At 37.2% G+C, this 26066-nt stretch overlaps 1 protein-coding gene across 1 annotated transcript; it reads right to left on the reverse strand.

Annotated features, from left to right (window-relative positions):
- Positions 1 to 765: 765 nt before the first annotated feature.
- On the reverse strand, positions 766 to 26018 carry rpgrip1 (RPGR interacting protein 1). Its single transcript, XM_047808373.1, has 24 exons — positions 25952 to 26018; positions 25502 to 25619; positions 25136 to 25341; positions 21589 to 21679; positions 20835 to 20972; positions 20224 to 20329; positions 20063 to 20086; positions 14148 to 14294; positions 13969 to 14042; positions 13646 to 13851; positions 13448 to 13554; positions 13314 to 13364; positions 13022 to 13201; positions 12794 to 12899; positions 12143 to 12655; positions 11018 to 11184; positions 7503 to 7845; positions 6891 to 7084; positions 5221 to 5281; positions 5043 to 5137; positions 4667 to 4856; positions 1960 to 2044; positions 1654 to 1781; positions 766 to 1582 (listed from the first exon to the last, which is right to left on the reverse strand). The coding sequence occupies exons 1-24, from the start codon at positions 26016 to 26018 to the stop codon at positions 1497 to 1499; spliced, it is 3483 nt and encodes a 1160-aa protein (XP_047664329.1). The 3' UTR covers positions 766 to 1496.
- Positions 26019 to 26066: the final 48 nt, after the last annotated feature.

The raw sequence follows: 26066 nt of genomic DNA on the forward strand, positions 1-26066 counted from the left end.
CGGCTAGCCGAGAGATAGGATCGTTGTCGGATTTTGTTGTTTATAAAAACTTTTATAACCCAATTATTAATTAGGAATAATAACAGTGGATCAAAAAGGATTAGAAAAACTAAAAGGATCAGAAGGTTCAGGGTTCTTCAACAGTAGCTTAGATTTTGGAGACAGCAAACACAGTTTAATAAAATAATTTTAGTATACATACTAGCAAACATGGTTGAATAATAACATTAGAAATGGTAGTGCAACGCACTGCTGGCAGGTCTACCTATGAATGCAATCCGTTCTCTGAAATTGATCCAAAATGCAGCTGCCCGGCTTGTTTTCAACCTGCCAAAGTTCTCGCATAACACCCCGCTGCTGCGATCCCTCTACTGGCTTCCGGAAGCTGCATGCATCAGATTCAAAACACTGATGCTGACCTACAAAGCAAAAAATGGACCAGCTCCCTCTTACCTAAAAGCCCTCATTCAGGAAACACTTCAACTAACACTTCTTTCCCTGTCTTTTGCATTAAAAAAAAAAAAAACCTTTGACACTTTTTCATTGTAACTTTTGAAAAAATGTTTTAAACTCATGGTATCTTAAGTATGTAACCTAGTGAGCCAGTATTAATGTATTCAATGCTACAGATTTAAGCATTTATGTACGTCGCTCTGGATAAGGGCGTCTGCCAAATGCTGTAAATGTATGTGAACTTTAATGAAAATAATATAATTGGACTATTGTCGTGTGTGTGTGTGAGAGAGACAAGGAGTCAGACAAATACTGGAAAATTTAATACAGTAGGTATGACACTGAGAATGAACAGAAAGATTATAATGTTGGTAAGAGATTGCATGAACAAGGGGGTAACAATTATGTGAGGAGAGAGAAGCAAAGATGAAAGTAGATTTGTAAAATCCATACAAAATGACATTCAATCAGGTCAAGTTCAGGTTAAAGATAAAACACTAAATGAAAATGCAAGAAAACAAGAAATTCAACAAGAAAATTGCAGATGCTCACTTTAAACTGGGTATGAATCTGCAAATATTGTTATATAATATACTTTTAGTTGTCCTTTTGGCAGCCCTTGTTTATGAGCTTCTGGTGCTTTGGGATATCCTTTGTACGATTAATACACTGGTAAGTTGACGGTGCTTAGACAACTATCAGGAGTCAGATACTGTAATGACATTTCTATTTTGATACACAATGTGTAACTGCTTGCATTTAATAAAATGCCTGTATTCCAACTGGCTTTTCCTGTGCAATGATGCTACTGCACATCTACATGCACATTATACTATTTACTTCAAATTATGGATAGACTGTGTAAGACTGAGAAATGAAAATGGACTCCATTGGAGGCTTTATTCTGCTTTATTCTTTCTTTACATCATGTATTAACCAACCAGGCATTGCCAAGGAATTTATTTAGGATTTTCAGATACATTTAGGATCAGGCAATTTTCTTTCTCTGTCCTCTATTTCCATTCTTCCTAGTTGGGATAATCCTAAGAGATTCCTGTTAAAGCTTGTGCTGCCTCTAAAGACACTTTCAGTCTGCCCACCACCTCCTGATCACCATCAATTCTGACAACTGAGAGAAAAAACTTTGCATTAAATGACTCTAAAATCCAGTCATACCCTGAATATAATTAGTGTACTTACTATCAATTTGGCATTCGGTTACATCATTTCCTGTAAGAAGTAGTTCCTGCAAGTCCAAGTAAGCATGGCCAACATCCACGCATTCATCTTCCTCATTCAATGGCTCACTGACCACAGTGAACTTTAACCTAAGAGATTAGTGGGAAAAAAAACTAAACTGTTGTGTTGGGTTCTATTTTATATTGGATTATTTTAATGCAACTAATATTTGTCAGATTTTATCCTTGTGTCCAGGGTAAACCATCAGTCTTATCAGAGAATAATGGTATAATCACTATTACTCCCTCCAATTCAGTTTCTGCTTACCTGCCCTGTTTAGCATCAGTCTTTTCCAGTTTAGTATAGACATACTGTTTCAGAGGAGCTGCCTTCATGGAGTTAACATGAATGACTGAAAGAGAGAGACAGTGACTGATGAGGTTGAGGGAGTGTAGATATAATGAGTTCTGACAGTAGTGAAAAAGTCTTAAGTGTTTATACAAGTTCCTATTTTTTCATTCACTTGTATACACTCCTTTTAATTAAACATTAATCAGTGATTATAATACCCATATGAAAATACATAAAACTCTATTTTCATGATCCCTGTGCGCATGATAAAATTAGCACAGAGCATCAACAACACTGAAAGATTCCAGATCACCCAAACGCACTATGCCCAAGAAAAAAATATTCACAAATGGCTTGACAAAACAAATGTGTTTTCAGCCTAGACTTACAGAGAGTCCTAAAATACTAATATAAAGGTTTAATAACTGTAGGACTTACAACAGGTCAAAATAGGTGTAGCAGATCTTATTAAAAAATGTTCACTCAGGCACTGTGGTGCAAGACTATTCAGTGATTTATAGGTCATTACAGGTATTTTTTACTCAATGTAAAATCTGACTGGGGCCAATGCAGTGTGAATAAGATAAAAGTGAAGTTTTTTTATATATATTCTGGTTCTAGTTAGAACTCTTGCTGCTGCGATCTGGACTAACTGGAGCTTGCTTATGCACTTGCTGGAACATCCGGACGGTATGGCCAACTTGGAGGTAACAAAAGCATGAATTTCATGTAGTGACTGACTTTATTGATTCCAGTTTCATGTAGCTATTACTAGGATACTCAGAAATATTGCAAGAAACAATCACATCCAAGGTAATTTATGGCCATCCAGAGTTACTATGTTACATGAAAGCTTAATTCTAGTTGCATGTGGCTTGTTTCTTCTTGTAATTATTAATAGGAAGTTAATAAGCATGCAAAATGTAATAACCTCTCACCTGGCTTTGCTGAAACTGTGTGTCATCAGCATAACAGTGGCAGTTAATACCATGTTTTTCCGAAAAATGTAACGAGATGTAGCATATATATATATCTATATATCTATATATATATATATATATATATATATATATATATATATATATATATATATACACACACAAGGAAAAATAAGTGGGCCTAAAACAGAAACTTAGCATAGAGAATTCACCATTTACATCTACATACTGATAACAATTAGTGAAATAGGACCTGAGCCAGGAGAATACTGTTCCTTTTACTCAACTCTGCAAGGAGCCACAACCCAGAGAGGGAGAGGCCTGCAGTAGGTCATTTGCTACTTTAATGTTGTATCTGTACTATGCTGAGTAATCCTTAAAGATACATTTTGTGAAAGTTATGCCTACAGTATGTTGATATGAGCATAACTGCTGCCCTACAACATTTTCTAGAATATTGAAGATAAAGGGAAGGTTTATCATTGGCCTAGATTTCGAAAGCTAACAGGGGTTGAGGTCAGGACTGAACACCTTTCTCTGCAACCTGGATTTCCTGCAGACTTCCTGACTGGGAGACATCAGTCAATCCAGATTGGGAACAGCATCTCCAGCACCAACACACTGAGCACTTGAGTCCCTCAGAGCTGCGTGCTCAACCCACTGCTGTTCACTTTGCTGACTAACGACTGTGTAGCAATGCACAAATCAAACCATATTATCAAGTACGCCAATAACACGACTGTGTCGGGTCTCATCAAGAATGATGAGTCAGCACACAGAGAGGAGGTGCAACAGCTAGCTGCCTGGTGTAAAGCCAACAACCTGTCTCTGATTTTTGATAAAACTAAAGAAATGGTTGACTTCAGAAGAGCAAGGACGGATCCTCTGTAGAGGTTGTTAAAAGCACCAGATTTCTTGGTGTTCATCTAGCATAGAACCTCACCTGGCCACACAACACCACCTCCATCAGCAAGAGAGCTCAGCAGCGTTACTATTTCTTACTAGGCTGAGGACAGCCCATCTCCCTCTCCCCATCCTGACTATGTTTAACAGAAGGACAATTGAGATCTTCCTGAGCAGCTGCATCACTGTCTGGTTTGGGAATTGCACCATCTCGGATTGGAAGACCCAGCAGTGGATAGTGAAGACAGCTGGAAAGATCATTGGAGTCTCTCTTCCCTCTTTAATGGATATTTACACCAAAGCCAACAGCATTGTGAATGACCCCACACACCCCTCACACACTCTTCAGTCTCCTACCATCTGGAAAAAGTACTGAAGCATTCGGTCCCTCACGACCAAATTGTGTATCATTTTCTTTCCACAAGCCATCAGACTCCACAATAACTGAACTGAATTGTACCAAGCACAATACACCCCCCCACACACACACACACACTCAACTGTATGCATTACATGCTGTTTTTGCCACACTGTTTTTGCTCTTTGCACAGGATGTCTTGCACATTTCAGTCAATTGCTGTTTTGCACAATGCGTTACAATACCTCTGCGGCTACTATATTAAGTGTTCATTCCAGTATTTCTGCATGTGTACTATAGAACATACAGTATGAACACTGGTAGGAGATGCTATTGTCTATTGTACTGTTTGTACCAGGTTGCATAGGTGCAGTTTATGTAGCTAGGACTAAATTAATTAAGTCATTAGCTCTGTCTTTTTCTATGTAGCACCAAAAAAAGCTTCTGGACTTGACATGACATTGTCATTGCCATCTTCAACTACCTCTGCTAAAGTTGAAATGTATTTCTTCTCCCTCTGTTGGTTTTTTCAGAGACATGGGGGTTTCTGTGGTCGCCACGGGAATACCCAAGAGACGATACTCCACATAAACTTGCTGCACAGATTGGTCTAAAGCAACACTTGAGGAAGGGTCAAACAAAAGTGATAAGATCTCAATTTTAAGTCTGCAGCCCTGAAAGAACATAAGAGACAAAATGTTAAATGTAACATTTGAATACATTTTGTAAAAAAAATTAAATAAAACAAAAGATAAATTATAGACCCAAACCTTAAACCTTAAAATAAAAAATATGGTATGCTACATGAATTCCTAATGCTAAATGACTAAATTTGAAGTACTATGAACAATATTCACTACCTCTTTGACAGGTCTTTCAAGCTGGGGAATGATAACATCACTGTCACTGGTGGCGTTGTATTCCAAAGACTCTAGAACTTGACACTCCATTTGACCTAGTCAGGTAAATATTCATTTATTTGATGCCATTAAAAAGGAAATTACAATTTATCCAAAGTAGAGAAATATTATTGCTTACCACTCTGACTAATAGGCTGGGAAACTTTTTCTCCTTTCTCCTTGTCTTCCTGTTCCATTGCCTTCCATTAAAATAAGGAATGGTTAAAAATGTACGTTTTATTGTCATTTGGACCATATTTTATGTAGCTGACCACACACAGTGAAATGAAACAACGTTCCTTCAGGACCATGATGCCACAGTACATAAAACATCACAGAATTAAGGACTAAAAAAGTAAATTAACCAAGCCACATAAAGTGCATAGTGTGCAACCAAGTGCAAACAATGCAATACAAAATACAGTGCAGACAAACAATATAATACAATACACTACACTACAGGACCAAAAGTGGTGTTGTGTGTGTGCGTGTGCATGTGTGTGTGTGTGTGTATGTGTGTGTGAGTTTATTTCAGTCTAGTTCTGGGTATCTGGGTTTTCCTGCTAATTGAGCCAGTGTTGAGTTACCAGATGAGATTCTCCACCTGGAATTTGGAGTTCTTAATCTCCACATCAGTGTTTAGCAGAGAATTGTTGTTCCGTGCTCATGTGTAGTCAACAACCACCTCTTTTGTTTTGTCACCATTAAGAGACAGGTTGTTGGCTCTACAATAGGCGTTTAGCTGTTGCACCATGGTCTCTGTACTGTATGCTGACACATTCTTGCTGCTGAGCCCCACCACAGCCGTGTCATAGACAAACTTGATAGTATGGTTCGAGCTGAAGAGTAACTGACCACTGGGACCCCTCAAGGCTCTGTGCTTAATGTGGTCGTGCTGAAGATGTGGCTCTCAATCCGGACTGACTGAAGTCTCCAGTCATGAATCCTTTCTGTCCAGGTGTGTAAATGCAATGACAATGGTATCATTCTTGGAGTGGTTGTGACAATACATAAGGTGGGTGCAGGGCTGATATATCAGCATGGATATTCCTCATAACAAGCCTCTTAAAGCACTTCATGAAGCATCTCAATGCGATAGTCATTGAGGCAGGACACTGCAGACTTCTATGGCACAGGACAATGGTGGTAGTCTTTTTTCATGTAGGAACAACTGCATTGACAAACTTGGTCTCAGGTCTCTAATTAAATATATATATATATATATTATTCATAAACTGAATGTACAGTTATATAGAATAATTATTGGTAGAAAAAGATGTAAGAATGTACAGGGTAGAGCAGAAATGCAATCTGGTTACAGAGAGTGAAGTATTAGTTAGACATCAGGGTCCTAGTGGTGTAATGTAGAGTTCAGTAAGTATATTTTTTTTATTGTGTGGAAAAAACTGGCTCTGAACCTACTAATTCTGGTGCGGATGGTTGTGTATCTCTTCTTGGATGGAAGGAGGTTGAACAGTTTATGACTAAGGTGGAAGGAGTCCTTGATGATTTTGTGTGCTTTGTGCAGACATCTACTGTAGTAAAGAGACTCATTGGCAGGAAGTTGTGTGCCAATGATGCATTCGTCAGATTTCACAACCCATTGCAGTGATTTCTTTTTTTTTACACACTGTAGGTGTTTCTCAAAGCACTTCATAACAATGGGGATGGGTGCCAAAGGGCAGAAATCGTTCAGACACTAAACTTCTCTAATTCTAATATACCACCATTATGCTATACTGTACTAATGCATTTCTAGTACTATCATCTTGGGTTAGAGAATTGATAGCAAGAAAGAGACAAACATACTTTCAGTTTTGCAGCTGAGCTCGGTGACATTTTTTTGTCTTCAAATTTTTTGAGCTGCTTTCTATCCCTCAATGACTTCCATTTTAGTGTTGGTCTCGATAGAGCCTCAGGTGACTTGAATGGGTACCTCCACTGGATATACACCCTTACAATGCCTCTAGGAACCCCTGCAGGGTCCCTTAGCACATAACTACCTGAGAAAAAACAGATTAACAAAATACTTTTCATGAGTGCTAATCTCTAGTTAGTATTTAATTCAAAGTAAAAGAAGGAATTCTCAAACAAACACCAACAGAGACAACCTGAATTAATGGTATACATAATGTAATTAATGTTTCTTGTTTCTTATTCAAACCAAAAAAAGTACTATCTAGTTGATTTAAAATATTCCAGATATACACATGCAAGAGTAAGTGAACAATCTTCCTTTCATGGTCACTGCCTCAGTAAGTGCACTCAAAATCCTATAGACTAGTCAAGCATAGACCAGTTAAAACCATTTTTGTTTATCTCATGGGAGCATCTCATCTCCACTCTTGAGAAATACAAAAACAGGGCTTACTTGTTGAAGCTCAAGTAGTCAGTAGTAAGTCATTTTAATATTACACTTACCTTTAATTGGCTTGCCAGTTATCAGAGCCTGCAGTGGCACTGGTGTCTTAGCCAGGAAATTTGTAGGACTCTGTTCTTCACTGTCATCAGTCATATAGACCCATAGGCTGCTGACTTTTAGGTATTCAATCAGATCTGCTGTAACTACTAATGGGTAAGTGTTAGAGTTTGAAAACGCAGGGGCTGTACAGCTTGAAACTGAAGGACTAGAATGAGGAGGTAGATCATACAGGCGATGTATTAAATAAGCATTGGGATGATGTCCTTGCCAGCATACTCCCACACAACGTTCCAGTACCACCACCAACTCATTGCATGACCTTCCACCATGCTCAAATAATTCCTGCATAAATAGTGAGAATAAAAATAGAATGCAAATGGTGTCAAACAAAATTAGCAGTATTTTAAGAAGTACTGTATGTAAGGGAAGCCTCTTAGTGCTGCTAAATTTGAACAGCCTTCTATCATCTCAGAAATATCAGGAAAGTCACTACATGATTCAGAAAAACTAGCTCATGCTTTTGTTACAGCTAGATTGGATTACTGTCTTATTGTATGGATGCTCTAATAGGTGCATACGCAAGCTCCAGTTAATACAGATTGCAGCAACTAGAGTACTAATTAGAAACAGAAGACATGAAAACGTTACATACAAATGACGAAGGCTTCCTGTGTTTGAGTCATTAGATTCATGCCTGTCTCAGAGTTTTAAATGATACTGTTTTTTATTTTCGCATACGTGTTTTAAATTATTTATTTTTCCATCACAGTTAATTTTATTCCTCTTCTTCAAGAGATGTTTTTTTGTTTCCTGTCTTCAAACATCTAGCAGAGAAAACACTCTTTGGATCTTTTAAATATTCCAATGTGATTCAAGTCAAAGGTATGTAATCATTAAGTATGGCAAACTTTCAGCTTGTCCAGTGTGTGAGCTGCAGGATGCTTAGTAATTATTCCTCTGTCATTAGCACTCATTTTACTTGTGATAAGTGTATTTTAGTTAGCTCTCTTACAGAGAAGATTTCAGATCTGTTTGTATCCAGATACTAGAGAGGATTAGCGATAGCAATAGTTTCTGTAGGGGAAATTCTGGATGCCTTAGGCAGAGTTAGAAACCTCCCAAGTTCCAACATTACAGCCCTCACATTGGGGCGAATGGGTGACGACTTGGCGGTATAGACATAAAGCTAAAGCTAAGGCTTGTCCATGGGAACACCACTCCTCTCTGCTTCACATGTCAAAATGGTATGCTCTCCTCAGTAATGCACTTTCTGAGAAACCTGAAAAAGCTGTGGTTATAGAAGACTCCATCGTCAGGGCCCCGGAATTGGCAGGTAATCTTAGGGTCTGAGGCAAGCACATACTGTATGCTTTTGTCAGTCAGAGCTTACTTGAGTAATATTGTAGAGATATGTAAATTAGTGTTGGCGATGTCCGATGCTGTAGTATGCTCTGGCCCCATCCCAATGCGGCATGGTTATGTAGCTTACAGCAGGATATGGTTGCTGAACTGCACAATGTCCAGGTGGTGCTCCAATAGATAATTGGGCAAGGCTGGCCTGTTATAACGGGACGGTGGCTACATATTTGCTACATTCAGTTAATAAATGCAGTTCGTCCTCAATTATTCATTACTTGTGTGAGCACAGTCTGTCAAGCAGGTCATCTGAATTTAGCAGATATTTATTTTCTCTGCCCCTGAGGATTAGTCCAAGGCAGGATGTTTCCTGAAGGGCTCTGGGCAGTTCATTAACATAACTATTAAATAATGCTGCACTCAAGGTGCAGTTTAGACAAACGTCAGGTCACAAATGGTTAGTTGGTTATTAAGCAATTTTAACACAGCACTTGCTCTTATTGTACGTGACCTTTATGATGTTGCATGTCTTTTCATCTATTTTACTCTAAACGATTTGTATAAAGACTCCATTATGCCAAACATGAATGCTTTTTTTAATTGATGAAGCAGCCAAATATTTTATCTTTATTTTGTTGGGATAGCATATTTGTAGAGAGTGTAAAAATGGTCAGAAGGTTTTTTGAAGGGAAATTGTATTTGGTGAAGCTTTGGCTCATTTGGTCCAGATGATTGGGTCAAGAATAGGAATACATTTTTCTTTTTTGGTGTATATTTACATTGCATTATATTACTAATTCCTACCTGTCAAATATTTATAATTACATTAACAGCATTTAGCAGACACCCTTATTCAGAGTGACATACAAAAGTGCTTTAGTTTTTTTTCAGTGAATGCATCAATACTGGTCCACTAGGATTCCATCAGCCTAAAATTTTGTTGTGCTGAAGAAGAGATACACAACCATCTGCACCTGTTGACTTCTGCAATCTTATTTAGCTTTGCTGCCATAAGCTCAGCTCTCTCTGTAAAGTTTCACCTGTTACTCCTGAGATACCAGTGATCATATCCCTTTCTGTTCTCCAGAGTACTTATGGAGTTCTTAACAATTGATGGCCATTCACTGCTGGTGTGCTGGTTCACCCACTGGGACAGCCTGGAGATTCAAGGGATTGATGTGGATAGTAGTACTTAAAAATTATGAAGATTTTTGCACAAGGCTCCATTAAAGAACAGCTGGTAACATTAGCAAGATAAACTGCATTCTAAAAGGAGAATACATTTCCTGACTAATAATAGCATAGAGTACAGTTTTAAAAGGGATATTATTTGGTAATCACAATATCCAGTGTAATTCAGATGAAGAAGGGTTCAAATTTGGTTCCTCAAAAGGTTTCGTCCAAATATTGTCCCAGTTGTTTTTCCTTGCCACTGTCAGCTCTGGCTTGTACAGTAGGGATAAACAGATAAATTTATGTTCTGAATTTATATTTTTGTAAAGCTGCATTGTGACCATGTCCATTGCTATATAAATAAAATTTAATTAAATAATGGATTTTGGATCTTATTCTTTTTCTATGAGATTGCATGCAAAGATAATAGATTTGCGGTAGTGCACAATTCCTTCTGTTTAAAAGAATGCCGATTTTAACAAACAGATTGCAGCAATTAGCAATACCCTAGCAACTAACTGGAATATGATAGCAATCACTTAGCATACCGTGCCAACAACCTAGCAACACCCAAGAAACCAGCTATGATGGCATTGTAACTTACAACCTAGCAAAAACATGGAATATAATTATAAGCAGCTAGAAACACCTTAGCCACTATAATTGCATACAAACAACCAAGCAACAGCATAGAATCTACCTGGACTATAATAGCAACCAAGTAGAAACCCCTTAGAAACCAACTTGATTAGCATAGCAGCCATGTATCAACAACCAAGGAAACACCTTTTATAATACAAGTTAGTTACAATAACAACAATCTGGAACATTGCACTAATCTTAAACACCTCTAGCAACCAACCAGAACACTACACCAACCAACAACAAATTTCATTCTAATAAGGTAACCTGGTATTAAAATTGTCATTTATCTAGCAATTATAATATACAGTACATCAAATAGATCATGTAAGATAGTATTTACTTCAGGCTGATTGTGAGTCCAGTATAAAGCTCTGTGAATCGGCAAATGGTCAGTCATGCTGTCCATATTTTTTCCTATCATTCTGTCTCTGTGAATATCTTTTCCCTCCACTTCAGAGAACAGACGGAGCCAGAACTCCAGGATTCCTATTATTTCCCCATTGAATCCTATGGAGTTTAAAAGAAAAAAAAAAAAAGACAGTGAAATTAACAGTAAAATTAAAACAGAAGTTAAAGTGCAGAGCTACAGTAGACTAGCGCTAAACTCCTGTTTAATCTCATAGTGAAAATAAGAGTGTAAAGAGTTGTGTGTGTTTATGAAAAAGGAAAGGAGAAAAAGAGGTAAAGAGGGTGCACATGCTCTGCTGTAAAGCTGAGCAAAGGAGCTTATGGGAGTGTTTGCACTAAACATATACAATATATAACCTGGCTGCAAAATTTGTGGTTGTGTATAGAAATATGGTGGGGACTTTTTGACAGAAGCAGGACGATGGTGAATGGGCAACAACAAAAACTATGAAACCATTTCCAAATAACATAATAGGCCGTTCCAAAGGACAGTGAGCTTATTTTAATTACTAAGTGACCGTGTTAGTGAAAAGTGAGTCTGCTGTATGGCAGACATACACTTGCAGTGATCATTTAGTCAAAGTCAAGTTGGAGCTTTGATGAACCTAGAAAATGCTGCAAGTGCATTTTTATCTTATTTCTATAGGGGGGCAAAATTTTTCTTCAAAGATCATGGTTGGAGATTAGCAAAAGATAATTTGGCATTGATTTCACATTCAATAAATTATATTTTGTGAAAGCCAAGTTTGCAAATCTACAATTAAAGTTAACACTGGCTTAATTTTCCCAGCAGGAAATAATCCAAATACATTTAAATCCACACACAATTTATTAATATTTTTTTTTAACAGAGAACAGAGAATAAAGCTTTCAAGAAGGCCACCCCAGTACCCTGACCTACACCCATTGGAAACATGTGGGTTATAGAGCCAGGACCCTAGGTGGCAGAAAGATAGTGTAAAAAAGACTCCCAGAAGCATTATGTGACAGGATCCTATTTCTCTTTCAAAACGTGCTTTTGTTAAATAAAACACACTCTCTTTATTGTTCCCCTTACCTGTAATGTTCACTCTCCCTTTTACTTTTTCTCCACTGTGCTGTAGTGCTTGTATTAGGGGGATTCTTGCTCTGCCCTGGGTTATGAATTGCACTCCTCCTAGTGCCTGATGTACTTCAACATGTGCAAACACCCTTTGTTCCTCAAGCTTGGTGGGGATGTTGCCAGTAAGAACATAGCAGGATATAAAGCCATAGTTTGGTTGTGTCCCTGAAACCAGTGGGGTTGAATGCGTTTCAAAGTCAAGGAATGAATAGGTACAAAATGTCACCACCTCATGGGGACCACTGGTATCCACAACTTCCTGCTCTCTCATGAGTCTTAGTCCGACAGGAGTGAACGTGGCTCCAATGAGACTAATTTCAAGCAAGAATCCTCCATCCTGGAGCTCATTTAAAATAGTATTCCCCTCCATAATCTGGACTGATTCCTTAGCAACACGTGCCCATGTGTATTGATGTGGCATATTCTGATTGCCTTTTCCAGGACGGTATGTTAAGTTCCTCAGCCGATCTGAAATAAAAAGCAAAGGAAAATATTGGTTGAAACCCTTTATTAGAAAAAGGTGGCTATTTCAAGCAATGCTGCTGCCTAAATAATATGTAGGTTTATTGGAAGATTGCAAATATCATGTAGTCCCATGGGACTTACCTTGTAATCTGTTGATTTGAAGTGACAGTTTGTCTTTTTCAGTGACCTCCCTTTTTCTCCATTCTCTTTCCCTTTCAGCTCTCTCCCTTTCTATGTTCATGTAAGCCTAATAAAGTGGAGCCATCTTGTCTATTGTAGTTATTATGCTTATTTCCATGCCAGAAATACAGTTCAGTGTATAATGGCCTTTTTTCTACATTTTATGTGTCTGTGTGTGTTTGTGGTTACCTGCAGGTCATTATTGATCCTCTGTTGCATAACCAACAATTCCCGAGTTTTCTGCAGCTCTAGTATGGTTTCCACATGAGAGACTTGTTGAGCAGCCAACTCTTTTGATTGGTCCTTGACCTTCTCATTACTCACCAGGAATGTCAGACCCTTACAACTTTCCTGCTGCAGACGAAAAGCCTAAGAGGAAGAGAGACAGAAGCAGATCAATTAAACACATTTAGTCAATTATAAATGTAATAATAAATGGTAATATTTAAAACGGATTGTAAAATAAATGTAGCAAACCAACCTTTATCTGCATCAGGATTTCACTAAGGTCTTCCACATCTGTCTGAAAATCCTTTGATATAAAGGAGTTGACAAAAATTTAGACCATCAATATTTGCCATTATTTGCAAAAATAAAAAAGTCAATCACTTTTACTTTTGATACTCTGTCTAGTCTCTCTTGTAGGGATGTCACATTCTGTCTGCATTGTAGCACTTCTTGCTCCAGGAATTCATGTTTTTCTCTAAGGGTAGTGGTCAAGGCTAAATGAGAAAGCATTTAAGTTATGGAAAGTTGCAGTATGAATAGACTATTCATGAAATCATGCCACAAGTTACCTTCTCACTAGCTTACCCCTTTCTTGTGCTCTTTCTATTTGACTTGTTTCATAGTCTTCCACATCTCTCTTTTTTTCCTGATTCAGCTTTTCTCTCTCACTTTTTTCATCTTCCAGCTTCTTCTTCAATCCCACCATTTCAGCTTTACAGTTCTCCACCTCCTGTGCATCACTCTCTTTTTCACTCTCATGTTCATGCTGGTGGCTATGGCCAGACAGTGTTCTGTGGTAGAAATCAATAAACATTTCAGTATGAAAAGCCATCAGTGTATACAGTAATTGTGTTGATTGTGATATAATGGAAGTGGCTTAGTTAGGATGAGGTTTGCAGAAAACTCACCTAAGCAGTAGTGCATTATAGCTCCTCTTCAGGATATTTCTTTCCCCTTCAATGTCTGAGACCCTCTCCTGGAGCTAAGAAAATGATTATAGTGGTTATAAAATCAACTTACATGTATACATATATATATAAGAAGCAGTCCTGAAGTCTCTAATATCAGAGTGGCATGACTACAATACCTCAGCCAAGCTGTGAAGCGAGATAGTGGCAGTATTAAGCTGACCTTCTAGGATCAGTGCCTTCTGTTTTTCCTGTTTTAATTGCTCACTAAGCTGCCCCACTTTTCCCAGCAAGGCCTCCTGGTTCACCTGCACTGACCTCTGGCCCTATGGTACAAATATAAGAGGCAGAACAAAAGCATCCCAAAATATTATTGCTGTAATGACCATTTGTAAAGTAATTAATGGTTTTAAATGTGGGGGATTAAAAAAAAAAAAATGTAATTGGAAAAATTTAAAACAAACAAACAAAAAATCCTATAACATCAAAATACAAAGTAATAATTGAGAACAAGTCTTATTTTTATTGTAACTATTTACATATTTTACATATTTTTTATTAACATGCCAGCATCTATGGCTATTTTCATTGCAAGATCATCGCATTATACAATACGTAAATAGTATCAACAAAAAAAGAAGTGAAAACAAAATTGAATTATTTTTTCCTTTAAACAACTGAGATTTGTTATTATATTGGCAATTATGGGATTCAACTGCTTGAAGGAAAAGTGCTTGAATCTGTGCAAATGAATTTGTTCTGTTGCTGTGTTTTGTAGAGTTGGGAGCAATGCATGAGCTTCAGCAGTAAAGTCTGAGCTTTACTGTAACAATTTGTAAACTTAATTTCGCTGTATACTGCAACTATGGAAGTCCAGCAGCAAGTTGTGATTTTTTTTCAAATTACCATGTCATTATTTTGACTTACTCCTTGTTATTTCAATGTATTCTCTCATTAGGTAATGATATTTTGACACATTTTCCACAATCCATCAATAAGCCTAATTTAGAGTCCATACAAAATCAGTAATTTGTAATTAATGTAATTGACATTCAGTTCCTTGCCCACTGGTCTCCATATGGTCAACACCACTGCCATTCCAACCAAGAACAGATATCCACCCCTGAAACACACCTAGAAAAGAAGGATGGCGGTTTGCAACCGTCATAGTTTACTGTGTGCTAAACCTGCTCACAATCAAACACACCTACCATTTACCCCTTGCTCAACTAGCCATACAGCAACTCCGGGAGGATCAGATATTCACAGATTTGGAACTAATACAACCTGTTTCCAACATGGGAGGAAGATGAGTGGAAAGTGGCTTTCATAACTTTACCCAGCCACTACAAATACTGTGTAATGCCATACAGACTAACTAACATGGCAGCGAAATCTGCCGGCACACATGTTCCTGGGGTACATCAGAAGCTAGGGAGAGAAGAAAGATCATGGGTAAACACAGGAGACACCACCCACACTACTGAATTTTACTTGGCACATCCCAACTGGCCTATCCCCAGAGCCTGGGGTAGACCCAGAAAAAGAACATCTAGAGGTGTTTTCCAGGGGGTGGGGGTGGGGGTTATTTTTCATGCAACTATGCCACTCAAGATGTTGCATATCATCTCAAGAGTAATTTTGATTATTTGATGATCAGGACACAACCCCAGCACCCCTTGAAGATAAATTTTTGAGATTTTTGATTTTTCAGTGTGTCTCCTGCCACTGTACAATCAGGGCACTGTTGTGAATGTGGATGAGCATCTGTTCCCGGTTAGAATTTGCTGTGCCTCCAACAGTACATGCCTAGTAAACCAGGGAAATATGGCATAAAACTTAGGGCCAGGACCAGCTCGGCTTGGTAAATGCAAAATATACAGTGGCAAACCTGCTGATGGAAAGACAAAAAAAATAAATTAGGTCAAAATGTCTCCTCACGTGACAGACGGTCTACAGAGACAAACCATCATCTGTAACAACTTTTTTTATGTATGCTTGTGGCCAGGAACTGCTTTAAGGAAAAGCTGACCTTAAGGGATCAATCAGGAAAAACAAACCTGAGGTTCCAGCTGCACTGCTGCTGGAAAGAAACAGGGCACAATATTCATCAGCTTTCACTGAGACATATGCACTTGCGTCCTGCTGTCCCATAAAAAAAGGTGCTTCTGATGAGCACTCCGAAAGCAATTCTGATGGATACTGCTGTAAGCTCCAGGAAAGACAAAAAGTCCCAAATCACCCTAAACTATAACCATGTACATTTACAGCATTGGTAGATGCCCTTATCCAGAGCGACGTACAAAAGTGATTTTAAGTCTCAATCATTGAATACATTAACTCTGGTTCACTAGGCTACAGACTTAAGATACCATGAGCCTAAAACACTGTTCAAACACTTTTTAAATACACGCATACAACCAACAGGGGAGAAATCAGAACAAATAGAGTCGACCACCTCAACAATAATAATAAAATAATAATAATAATAATAATAATTAATAATAATTAAAAAAAAACTACATCTACCCTTATTTTACATATACAGTGCCTTGCAAAATATTCACCCCTTTGCCTTTTTCCTTTTTTTGCATTACAACCTGGAATTTAAAGTGATTTATTTTCAAATTATTTGATTTACACAACATGCTTTCAATTTCTAAGATGCAAAATATATTTTTATGAGAAGCAAACAAAAATAAGACCAAAAAAAAAACAGAAAACATCGGTGTGCATACAGTAACAATTCACCATTCAAAGGTAGAGCCACATTTTGCAGCAATTACAGCTGCAAGTCTCTTTGGTGTGTCTGTCTGTATGAGCTTAGCACATCTAGCCTCTGGGATTTTTGCCCATTCTTCCAGGAAAAACTACTCCAAATCCTTTAAGTTGGATGGGATCCATTGGTGTACAGCAGTCTTTAAGTCAGAACTCAGATTCTCTATTGGATTGAGATCTGGGGTTTGACTGGGCCATTGAAACACATTTAAATGTTTTACAGGTTTACCGTGATGCCACATTCCTTCCACTTTGCTATGGTGGATTTAATGGATATTTAAAGTTTTCAATGTTTTTTTGTAACCCAAGCCTGATTTATACTTACATTTACATTTACTTCTCCAAAATTTTGTCCCTGACCTGTTTGGAGAGCTACTTGGTCTTCATTGTGCTGTTTGCTTGATGCTGCCTTTTGCTCTTTAGTGTTGCAGGCTTTTCAGAACAGGTATTTATGTAAGCTGAGATGATGTGACACTTACACTGCAGACAGGTGGACTTAATTTAACTAATCATGTGACTTCTTGAGGTAATTGGTAGTACCAATACTTTCGGAGCTTCACAGCAAAAGGAGTGAATAAAAATTATCTCCTAAAAGAGGAAGTGCGGATTCTGCCCCTGCACAAGTGACATCAAGCCTCAGGTGTGACAAATGCAAGGCACATATTTGCAAAATAAATACCATTACAACAAGAAACTGCCACTCATACAAATGACTGCATATTCACACAAAGACATTTTCAAGAACATCAACTCTTTCTCTTGTAATATATGTTTAATAAGTAATGTCAAATAGTGTTGCCCTTTTTAATAATTGAGAATAAATTTGCAATTAGGTAAAGTTTCCCTAATATTTGATGAGCGGTCTGTGATAACCCAACATAATAGTTTCCACTTAATTTACTCAAAAACATGGTATCATTTCATGTACATAAGGTCTTTAACAAATCCATAAGCAGGTGCAACGTTTGTATTAATGAGCTGAAATGAAGTTGGCTAAAATGCAGAATTTTTTGATGCATTTTATGTGTTGTAAACAGTTAAACCATATTGGGTCATACTGTGTTTTTTGACCTGCGAGGACAACAGTTGTCATTATGTGCCTCTATTAAAAATTTTTTAAATGGTTTCATAAAAGTATCATGATGAACATTGACATATACCATTCAGTCATGGAACGGTACAAATAATGATCGACAAAACAACAAAAGGGTAAGGATGGGCAACTGGAACAATAACAAGACAACAGCAATAATCACAGTAACCTGTGACTTGAGAGAACTAATAAATGTTCTCTCCCGCGTCTTGTTTAAAAACTAGCTGGAAACTGTATTATCCGGAAGCATGGCTGCCTCACTCATGTACTGTAAATGAAAACATACCCCTTTAGGCCAAAAGCAAGCACTGAGGTGAGCCTAAGAAAAAAAATAAAATAAAAAGACAGACACACTCCCAGGGACATAACACTGACGTATATAGCATTAAATGGTCAAGTGCTGTGAACTTTTTTTTATGATCCATCAGGTCTACTTCGGGCAGAATTTGCAGGTTATATGTTATCTCAAGTAGTAAAGGTTGCAGCATGGGGCAGAAAGTTCTATTACAAAGCTGTGCAGTTGTGGAACAGACTTCCAATTACTGTTTGGGAATTTACATGAATAGTGAATATGAATACTTTTTCATAATTAAAGGAGCAGATCTGGAGTTTTATGGGCATAGAGTGTTTTGGTGAGCTGGGAGGTTTGGATGTTGTTGAGAGAGGTGGTCCTGATGGTTTCTGAGAGGGAGAAGCTGGGACCAGAATTAAAACAAATTTAAAAGTGTTGTTCAATCCACACTCTATATTACAGAATACAAATGCAACACAGTTTCAAACTGAATTTTCAGTTTGGCCTGCAGAGGACCTGGCTGCACTTTATCATCAGGACTCTACTTCCCACAATCCATTGCACCACCAGCTCAGCACACCTGTTTCCTATTTGCAATCACCTGGTCTATTTAAGTTCACTCAGAACTCTTTCGTGTCGCAAAGTATTGTTAGCATTGTTAATATTCTGATTTTCACGTGCATGACACAAACGTTGTATTTTGCTAACAATTTTGTCAATTGTTGATTTTCATTAACACAATGAAATGATTATCATATTCTATATGTTATAGATCTATATTATATTTATATCTTATGCGTAATTTATAAATTCATCTTTGTTAGACAGAAACCAACAGTTTTTTGCCTTACACAAGGGGAAATAAGGTCATAAAAAAGGTTCCTGTTTGAAAAAAAAAAAAGATCCAAATGAAAATGCCTCATGTATCAAATATGATCCAAAAATATCATATGTGTAAATGGTCATAAAAAAAATTGGTTGTATTTTGGTTAAGGGCCCATCACCATAATTACAACATAATTATCGGGTGTATAGTTGTATTATCAGGTTGGGATGCTTTACTGGGAAACTAGTCAAAGTTTTGGGCAAAATTATTATTTTCTTCATCACCATCAGTGCCTTTCCATGACTGATGTACTCAGCAGCATGGCTCTATGGACTCAGGTCCCACGGACTATGAGCCAAACCCATCACCAGGACATCATCTGGCATCCTTCATGGATCCTATCTGTACTTATATTATAGTAGTCCTTGCTCCATCAGCAACAGCACGAATGGCATTTGGCAGATGCCCTCATCCAGTGTGACTTACAAACTCACAAACTTTCAGCTCAGTAGTCCAACACCTTAACCACAAATCTATCACATATACACCTCTATACATATACATCCTCATACACCCCAAAATACTGTGTAACATAGGCTGCATACACAGAAGTATGCTAGTTTCTATTGCCAGCTCAACAGCACTTACTGTTTTGGACTGTCTCAAATTGTCTGATCTCTCAGCCATAAAGCTTATTTTGTTTGCAGTTTTGTTGCAGACCTAACAGTTTATATGTGTCATACTAGACTTGACAAAAAGCCAACAGCTTTTTTCAATTAAACCAAACAATAATGGACCTTTGAATCACCCAGGTCTTAATGTCAGAGTGATACTCCTTCAAAATTCTGAATTTGCTCGGTCTTGCATCTAATGTTGTGCTTTTGCATGATGTTTGTGCTGCTGCAGCCTAGTCGTCTTTGCACCTACAGTAGCAATTGTGTGTATAGATATTTCCAACACACAACATTTAGTTTGATGCTCCAGTGTTTTCACCTGTAATCTCAGTTCAGTTTATCCTCTTTGATGTCACTTTTTCCCTTTCTTATTTCTTATTACTCGTTAAAATGGGTATTATTCAGAACAAGGACAACTTCTTAAAACTCACCTCTTCCAGCTGGGTCTCATAAGCCTTATGAAGCAGAAAAAAGACATATCACAACATCAACCTCTCCGCTTTTACCATTTATATTTTCAGCAAAATAGATTGAAGAGATTAATCAATGCAAAGTCTGTTATTGATCTCATTACATATTTCCAAAGGCCCACCTGTTTTAGAACTGTAAACTTTTCCTTAATGACCAAAAGAGCAGTCTTTTCATTAGACAGCTGTTTCTGCAGTCTGATCACATTTACATTATTTTTTATGGAAAGTCTGCAATCAACAGATAAAAAATTAGTTCCCTTTATTTTACTAATTTGTACTGTGTGGCCAAAAATATGTAGACACCTTATCATCATATGTATATCTGGGCCTTCTCCTAACTGCTGGCACAAAGTTAGAAGCACAGAGGTGTATGTGAATGCTATAGTATTATATTTTCCCTTCACTTGAGCTAAGGGGCTCAAACAGCTGTGTACTAAACCAGATATAGTTTGCCAATTGTGTCCTTAACTTAACCCCATTAAACATATGTTGGCTGAAGTGGAATGTTTAATGTACTTCAGGCCACCTCACCTGACATTATGCATTACCTCACTGATGCTGAATAGACAAAAACCCAAATCCATGGTTCAAAATCTAGTGGAAAACCTTGTCCAGAAAATAAGGGCACATCTGGGTGGTCAGGTGTCAAGTACTTATGTACTTTTGCATTTGCTAAGTGTCACATACTTATTTTCCCACTACTTTTAGTTTACCACAGACAGTTTTTCATTACCTAAGTTCATCAACTTGCCGTTTGTTCAGTTCTTTCATAGGGTATTGTAGTTTTTTCTCCTTTAGTTTAAAGGTTTCTCTGAGGGATTGAATTGCCAGTTCAAGCTCCGTTAATCTCACTGCCTCTGGTTCTGTAAAACTAAGAAAAGAGCAAAGATATGGTAAGTACATGGAAGATAAAAAAGAAGACAAAAAAAAAAACTAAAGTCAAACACCACTGTGACATTTAATAGCAGGCATTTACTGTAAAATTTTAGTCAGTCGGCAGTTACAGTTCTTGGACTGACTCGACAACTTATAACCTATGAGAATTGTTCTTTTGGGTATAATTATACAATCACATACAGTATTTGAATAGATAGAATAGTTTGTGATTTTTGATAGATTTCAATTTCTGATTAGACTCTGTATGTTAGAATTGACCTAAATGCAATAAAATGTGTATACCAAAATTGTGTGCACATTGAGCCTCATGTGATATGAATATATTTATGTATAATAAGGGTTAAGGGTTTGTACAAGAGATTTGGCATTCATTAAAATCCTGTAAATTCTGACAATAAATGAATATATATATAAGATTTTTATTTTTAAATTGTCTCTTATATTGTCTTAAAAATAAGCAAACTACACAATCAGAAATAAAATTAAAACATAAGCAACTAACTAAGTAATTAAGTACATTAAGTACAGTTACAGAGATTGAAATATATATCATCTGTACTCAAGCATTAATCAAAGAAATATTAACATACAGTCTTTTGTAATCATCCATGGAGCTGAGCGAATAGTGTACTGGGACTGTTTGAGTTGTCTGTGTAGCTTCTCCCTCTTGTACACTCTGTCCTAAAACATATAATTGATCCAAAAAACAATACATTATTAAAATTAGTTTACTGCAACAGCAACAAGGATGAAGCAGTTACTGAAGATGAATGTATTATTCAGCATGTATAGTGGTATTCCAAAGCCTAAAAGTGTTGTATTGTGCCTGTGGAGATGAGAGAGTGTGCATGTGCATGAGACAAGAGTATACTACACTATATTGCAAACATTCTTTGACACCCTGCCAAACCATTGAATTCGGGTGTTCCAATCACTTCCATGGCCACAGGTGTATAAAATCAAGCACCTATTCATGCAGACTGTTTCTACAAACATTTGTGAAAGAATGAGTCACTCTCAGGGGTTCAATGACATTAGTTGAATCACAACTGTACAGTAGGTTTCCACCTGTACAATAAGTCCATTCATGAAATTTCCTCACTACTAAATATTCTATTGTCAACTGTTAGTGGTATTATAACAAAGTGAAACTGTTAAACCCTGCGGATTAAGAATGGGATGTCATTAAAATTCATGTGCATGTAAAGGCAGAAATCCCGAAACTGTTGGCAATATAGTGTATGAATCTTGTCCTTCACCAATTGAGCATGAACATACTGAATACCTGTTAGTATAGAAGTATAGGGAGTAAATAGGGAGTAAATATGCGCATCCATGGAATTGGACTATAATCAGACCTCAATCCACCAATGCCTATTTCAAAGCATGACAGTGGATGAAGCATTATGGGTGAAGGTGAGGTGTTTGCATTTGAACATTCACTTATTTCTGCCAGTATATTTAATATTTATAGGGTCAAAATAATAGCATGGAGATGGCAGTTACTCAGTTGCCTCTGCCTTACCCATCTGCTGATTATGGGGAAGAATAGCAAAAGGTTTTAGATATTAATAAAGAGAATGTTTGTGGATTTATCCCGCAGTAGCAAAGTACAGCAGTGGATATGCACAGCACTTGCACTCCACTTATTGAGGAGGACAGTATATGACCATCACCATCAGATCCATTAACACCTGTCCATCCTTTGCAGGGATTCTCCTCAGGGATTTCCTTTTAGAGCAGCCATGAGAAAAAACTCTTCTGGTTGTCCTATACAGGGACAGGGGACTCGGGGCATGTTGTCCAAAATGATGAGGGAAGGAAGGCCCCATGCTGTGCATCAGCTCTCAGCAAGCAAAAATAAAAAAGAGTATCTGGGGTGTCAGATTCAAAGTATCATGACCTGAGTGAGGTGTTTAGCAAGCAACAAGCCACCAAGCTGCCACTGCATAGCCCTGGGATTGTGCTTTAGACCTGCCAACGAACACCTTTCCACCTAAGAACAGGGTTTTTTCGATTGTCTATTCCTGAGATGCTATGGAAAATTATGTAGAGGAGGCCCTGGCAACAGCCGTGGAATTTTTTTATAGAACAGGGGCATATCAAATGTGCATTACAGCTGGCTAGTCACATGCTCCGCTAATACTACAAATCCCAGAATGCCTTGCCACTTTATTGATGCGTAGTCACGAACAGCAAGTGCCCCTCATTCTCTGTTGACAGTTGTTAACAACAATGTTACAGTCATATCGGGCAAGTTAATTCCACCCTCCACAAAAATGGCCAAACGAAAGATGAATAGACCTGCTTGTCTTGTGTGCTAATGGAGCTAACGTGTCTGTAACAAAAGAATATAACATAAGAAGACACTATGAAACGAAACATTATGAGAAGTATAAGGACCTAGACATAAAGCAGAAGCTCCAGAAGCCGGAGAAGTTGAAAAAAGTCTGGTTTCCCAGAAATGAAAGCAAAATCATGAAAATCCTGTTCATGAAAGCAAAATCAAAAAGTGAAGCTGCTGTAAATGCCGTAAAGCATTATTGTGGCAGCAGAGATTGCAAATCTGAGGGAGAGTTTGTGAAAAAGTGTATGGTCAAAGATTGCGAAATGAACACCACTGATTTGTCTTTTATTTCAAATTTAATTTCTTATGTGTTTGTAATATCAAGCTCTGGTTGTTCCAATTCCTGTGTTCAGCAAAACAAATCAAGCAAGAGTGTGTTTTCATATGAAAAAGGTTGAACATTACATAACAGTTGCAGTTCATTTTTCAAAAAATTATGGCCTTCTGGAGGATATACAGTATTCTTCAACCAGGGGCACAGTTCACGACAAGTGTATGGAAAGCTTTATGCGATTAATTTGGTATTAATGTCAGCTTCACCTCAGGGTACAATTAAAATGCCAGGTGGAGCATGTAAACCAGTAATTGAATCGATATCTAAGGCCTGCTCAAACAGGCTTGTTCCTGGCTGCAATATCTTCCTACACGGGGAGGAATAAGCTCAGAACTTTCTGATCCACTTTCTGCCGGTTTCTCTTTTAGTACTATGCAAATATTGTTAGTTCTTCTACTCTACCAAGCTGTTTCATTGTTCCATTGGTACTGTTTCTCTGTGTTTGACCTTGTTCTCTTATTTTGGATTTACTCATGTTGGATTTGCTTTTTGTATTGTTTGTTTCATTGTTTGTTTTTTCTGGTGTGTATTCATTATGCCCTGTGTAATTTGTTTAAATGAAACTATAATTCAATATAAAAGTGTTTGTGGAAAATAGAAAATAGATAGGTATATTATATATATATGAAAAGTTTGCACATTATCATGTGTATAACACATTAAATTTAAAATTATATTTAAAAAATATATTTAAAATTAGATTTAACATACTTATCCGCATTCCATCCCATTCATTGCATATAGTCCAGATCTGTTTATATTCCTACTTTTGTATTTATCCTTATTTTCCAAAACCATAGATCTTTGTTTATTGTTTATTTTTTTTCTTTATTTATCCTTTTCATTGCACCTACATTTTACATTTTACATGTTATTTTTTATTGTGTTTCTTCTCACTACAAGGAACAGTCATAAAACACATTTCATTACATGTCATATTATGTATGTTTATGTAAGTGACAAATAAAATTTGAATTTTAAATCATTTGCTTAGGAAAAGGCCATAAATGCTATCAATCTAAATTACTCCGCATCAAGAGACTGAAAATAATCATTTCTTCCATTGCCTTGGCCACTTTGCAATATCTGTATCAAGTCATTGTATCAATGTATTCAATCATATGTTCATTTCAAACCTGTGTTTGAATGACTGTCTGCGTGGGGCTATACATTGCTTATTATGATCACATCACAAATTACTAATCAAATTTACATTCACACTGTGAGCTGACTATTAACTCCTGGCTTTTTACTGCTTAAAAGTGGTTCATTAAAGCTCTGAAAAAATGCTTTTGGGAATCACACAACAAGCTTGTACATTTTACTCAATGAGTTTCAGTGTTTTATGGAAACCCACTCAAGAACATAATATTAGGACTAAGAGAGCAGAAGTTATATACAGATATACAAATGTAAAGCATAAGTCAGATTCTGTTTTTAAACAATCCCTTCTCACCCATCTGTGGACTTTGGTGAGCTTGTTGACCCAGAGCTGGGATCTGCTGTCTGGCCATGCTAAGTTTTCTCTCCAACACCTCCTTCTGGCTTTCCAGAGTAACTACATGGTCCTTCAGCTCCTCAATATAGTCTTTATTGTCAATATTTTCCCTCCCAGACAAACCAGAATGTTCGTTCCTCAGGTTTGACAATTTAGTGGAGAACCTTATAGAGAAAGATACAGAAATGAACTGCTTGGCTCTACAGTGAATGTACAGTATGGCTTGTAATGTGTGTGTGTGTGTGTGTGTGTGTGTGTGTGTGTGTGTGTGTGTGTGTGTGTGTGTGTGTGTGTGTGTGTGTATATATAGTGTATATATTTGACCTGTATAGCTTCTGCTCTATGATATGAATATGTTGTTTGAGGAGTGCGCTCTCCTCCTTTAGACAGAGATATTGGTCCTCAAGCTGCTTCTGTGATACGTTGGACACATATCGAAGGTCTGAGATGTGCAAGAGGTGCAATATAAAAGATAAAAAATCTCAATGCTTTTCAATCTCAAGTATAGTATAATCTCAATCTCTCAATCTCAATTATTCTATAATTATAATTATAGTTTTATATGTTATATATTTTATTGATTACATAGTACAGAAAATGATCCTAAAATCCTAAAATCAATTGCTTCATGGGCCTTACCTTTACTTTTCCGGACTTTTAGTGGTCTTCTTGAGGACCTCACATATTCTTCTGAATGTTAGACAAACATGATCATTTTTTAGTTTAATGGTGTTAACATAAAGATGATTTTATTAATATATATCACACAAACACCTTGCATGACAGGCATGGATAATCCTTTCAGCTCCTTATCACTCGCTTCAATTTTTTTCACTGTCATGCACAGTCATGTTTTGTTTATTTGATTTCTGCAGCTTCTGAAACACAG

Source organism: Tachysurus fulvidraco, chromosome 25, assembly GCF_022655615.1.
Source record: "Tachysurus fulvidraco isolate hzauxx_2018 chromosome 25, HZAU_PFXX_2.0, whole genome shotgun sequence".
In the NCBI taxonomy this organism is placed as follows: domain Eukaryota; kingdom Metazoa; phylum Chordata; class Actinopteri; order Siluriformes; family Bagridae; genus Tachysurus; species Tachysurus fulvidraco.

Coding starts and splice junctions, on each gene's coding strand:
- rpgrip1 (XM_047808373.1), bottom strand. CDS start 26,018: ATGACAGTGAAAAAAATTGAAGCGAGTGATAAGGAGCTGAAAGGATTA. Junction 20,087..20,223: donor AGTTTACAGTTCTAAAACAG/GTGGGCCTTTGG, acceptor CTGCTTCATAAG/GCTTATGAGACCCAGCTGGA. Junction 12,656..12,793: donor TCAAATCAACAGATTACAAG/GTAAGTCCCATG, acceptor TTTTTATTTCAG/ATCGGCTGAGGAACTTAACA.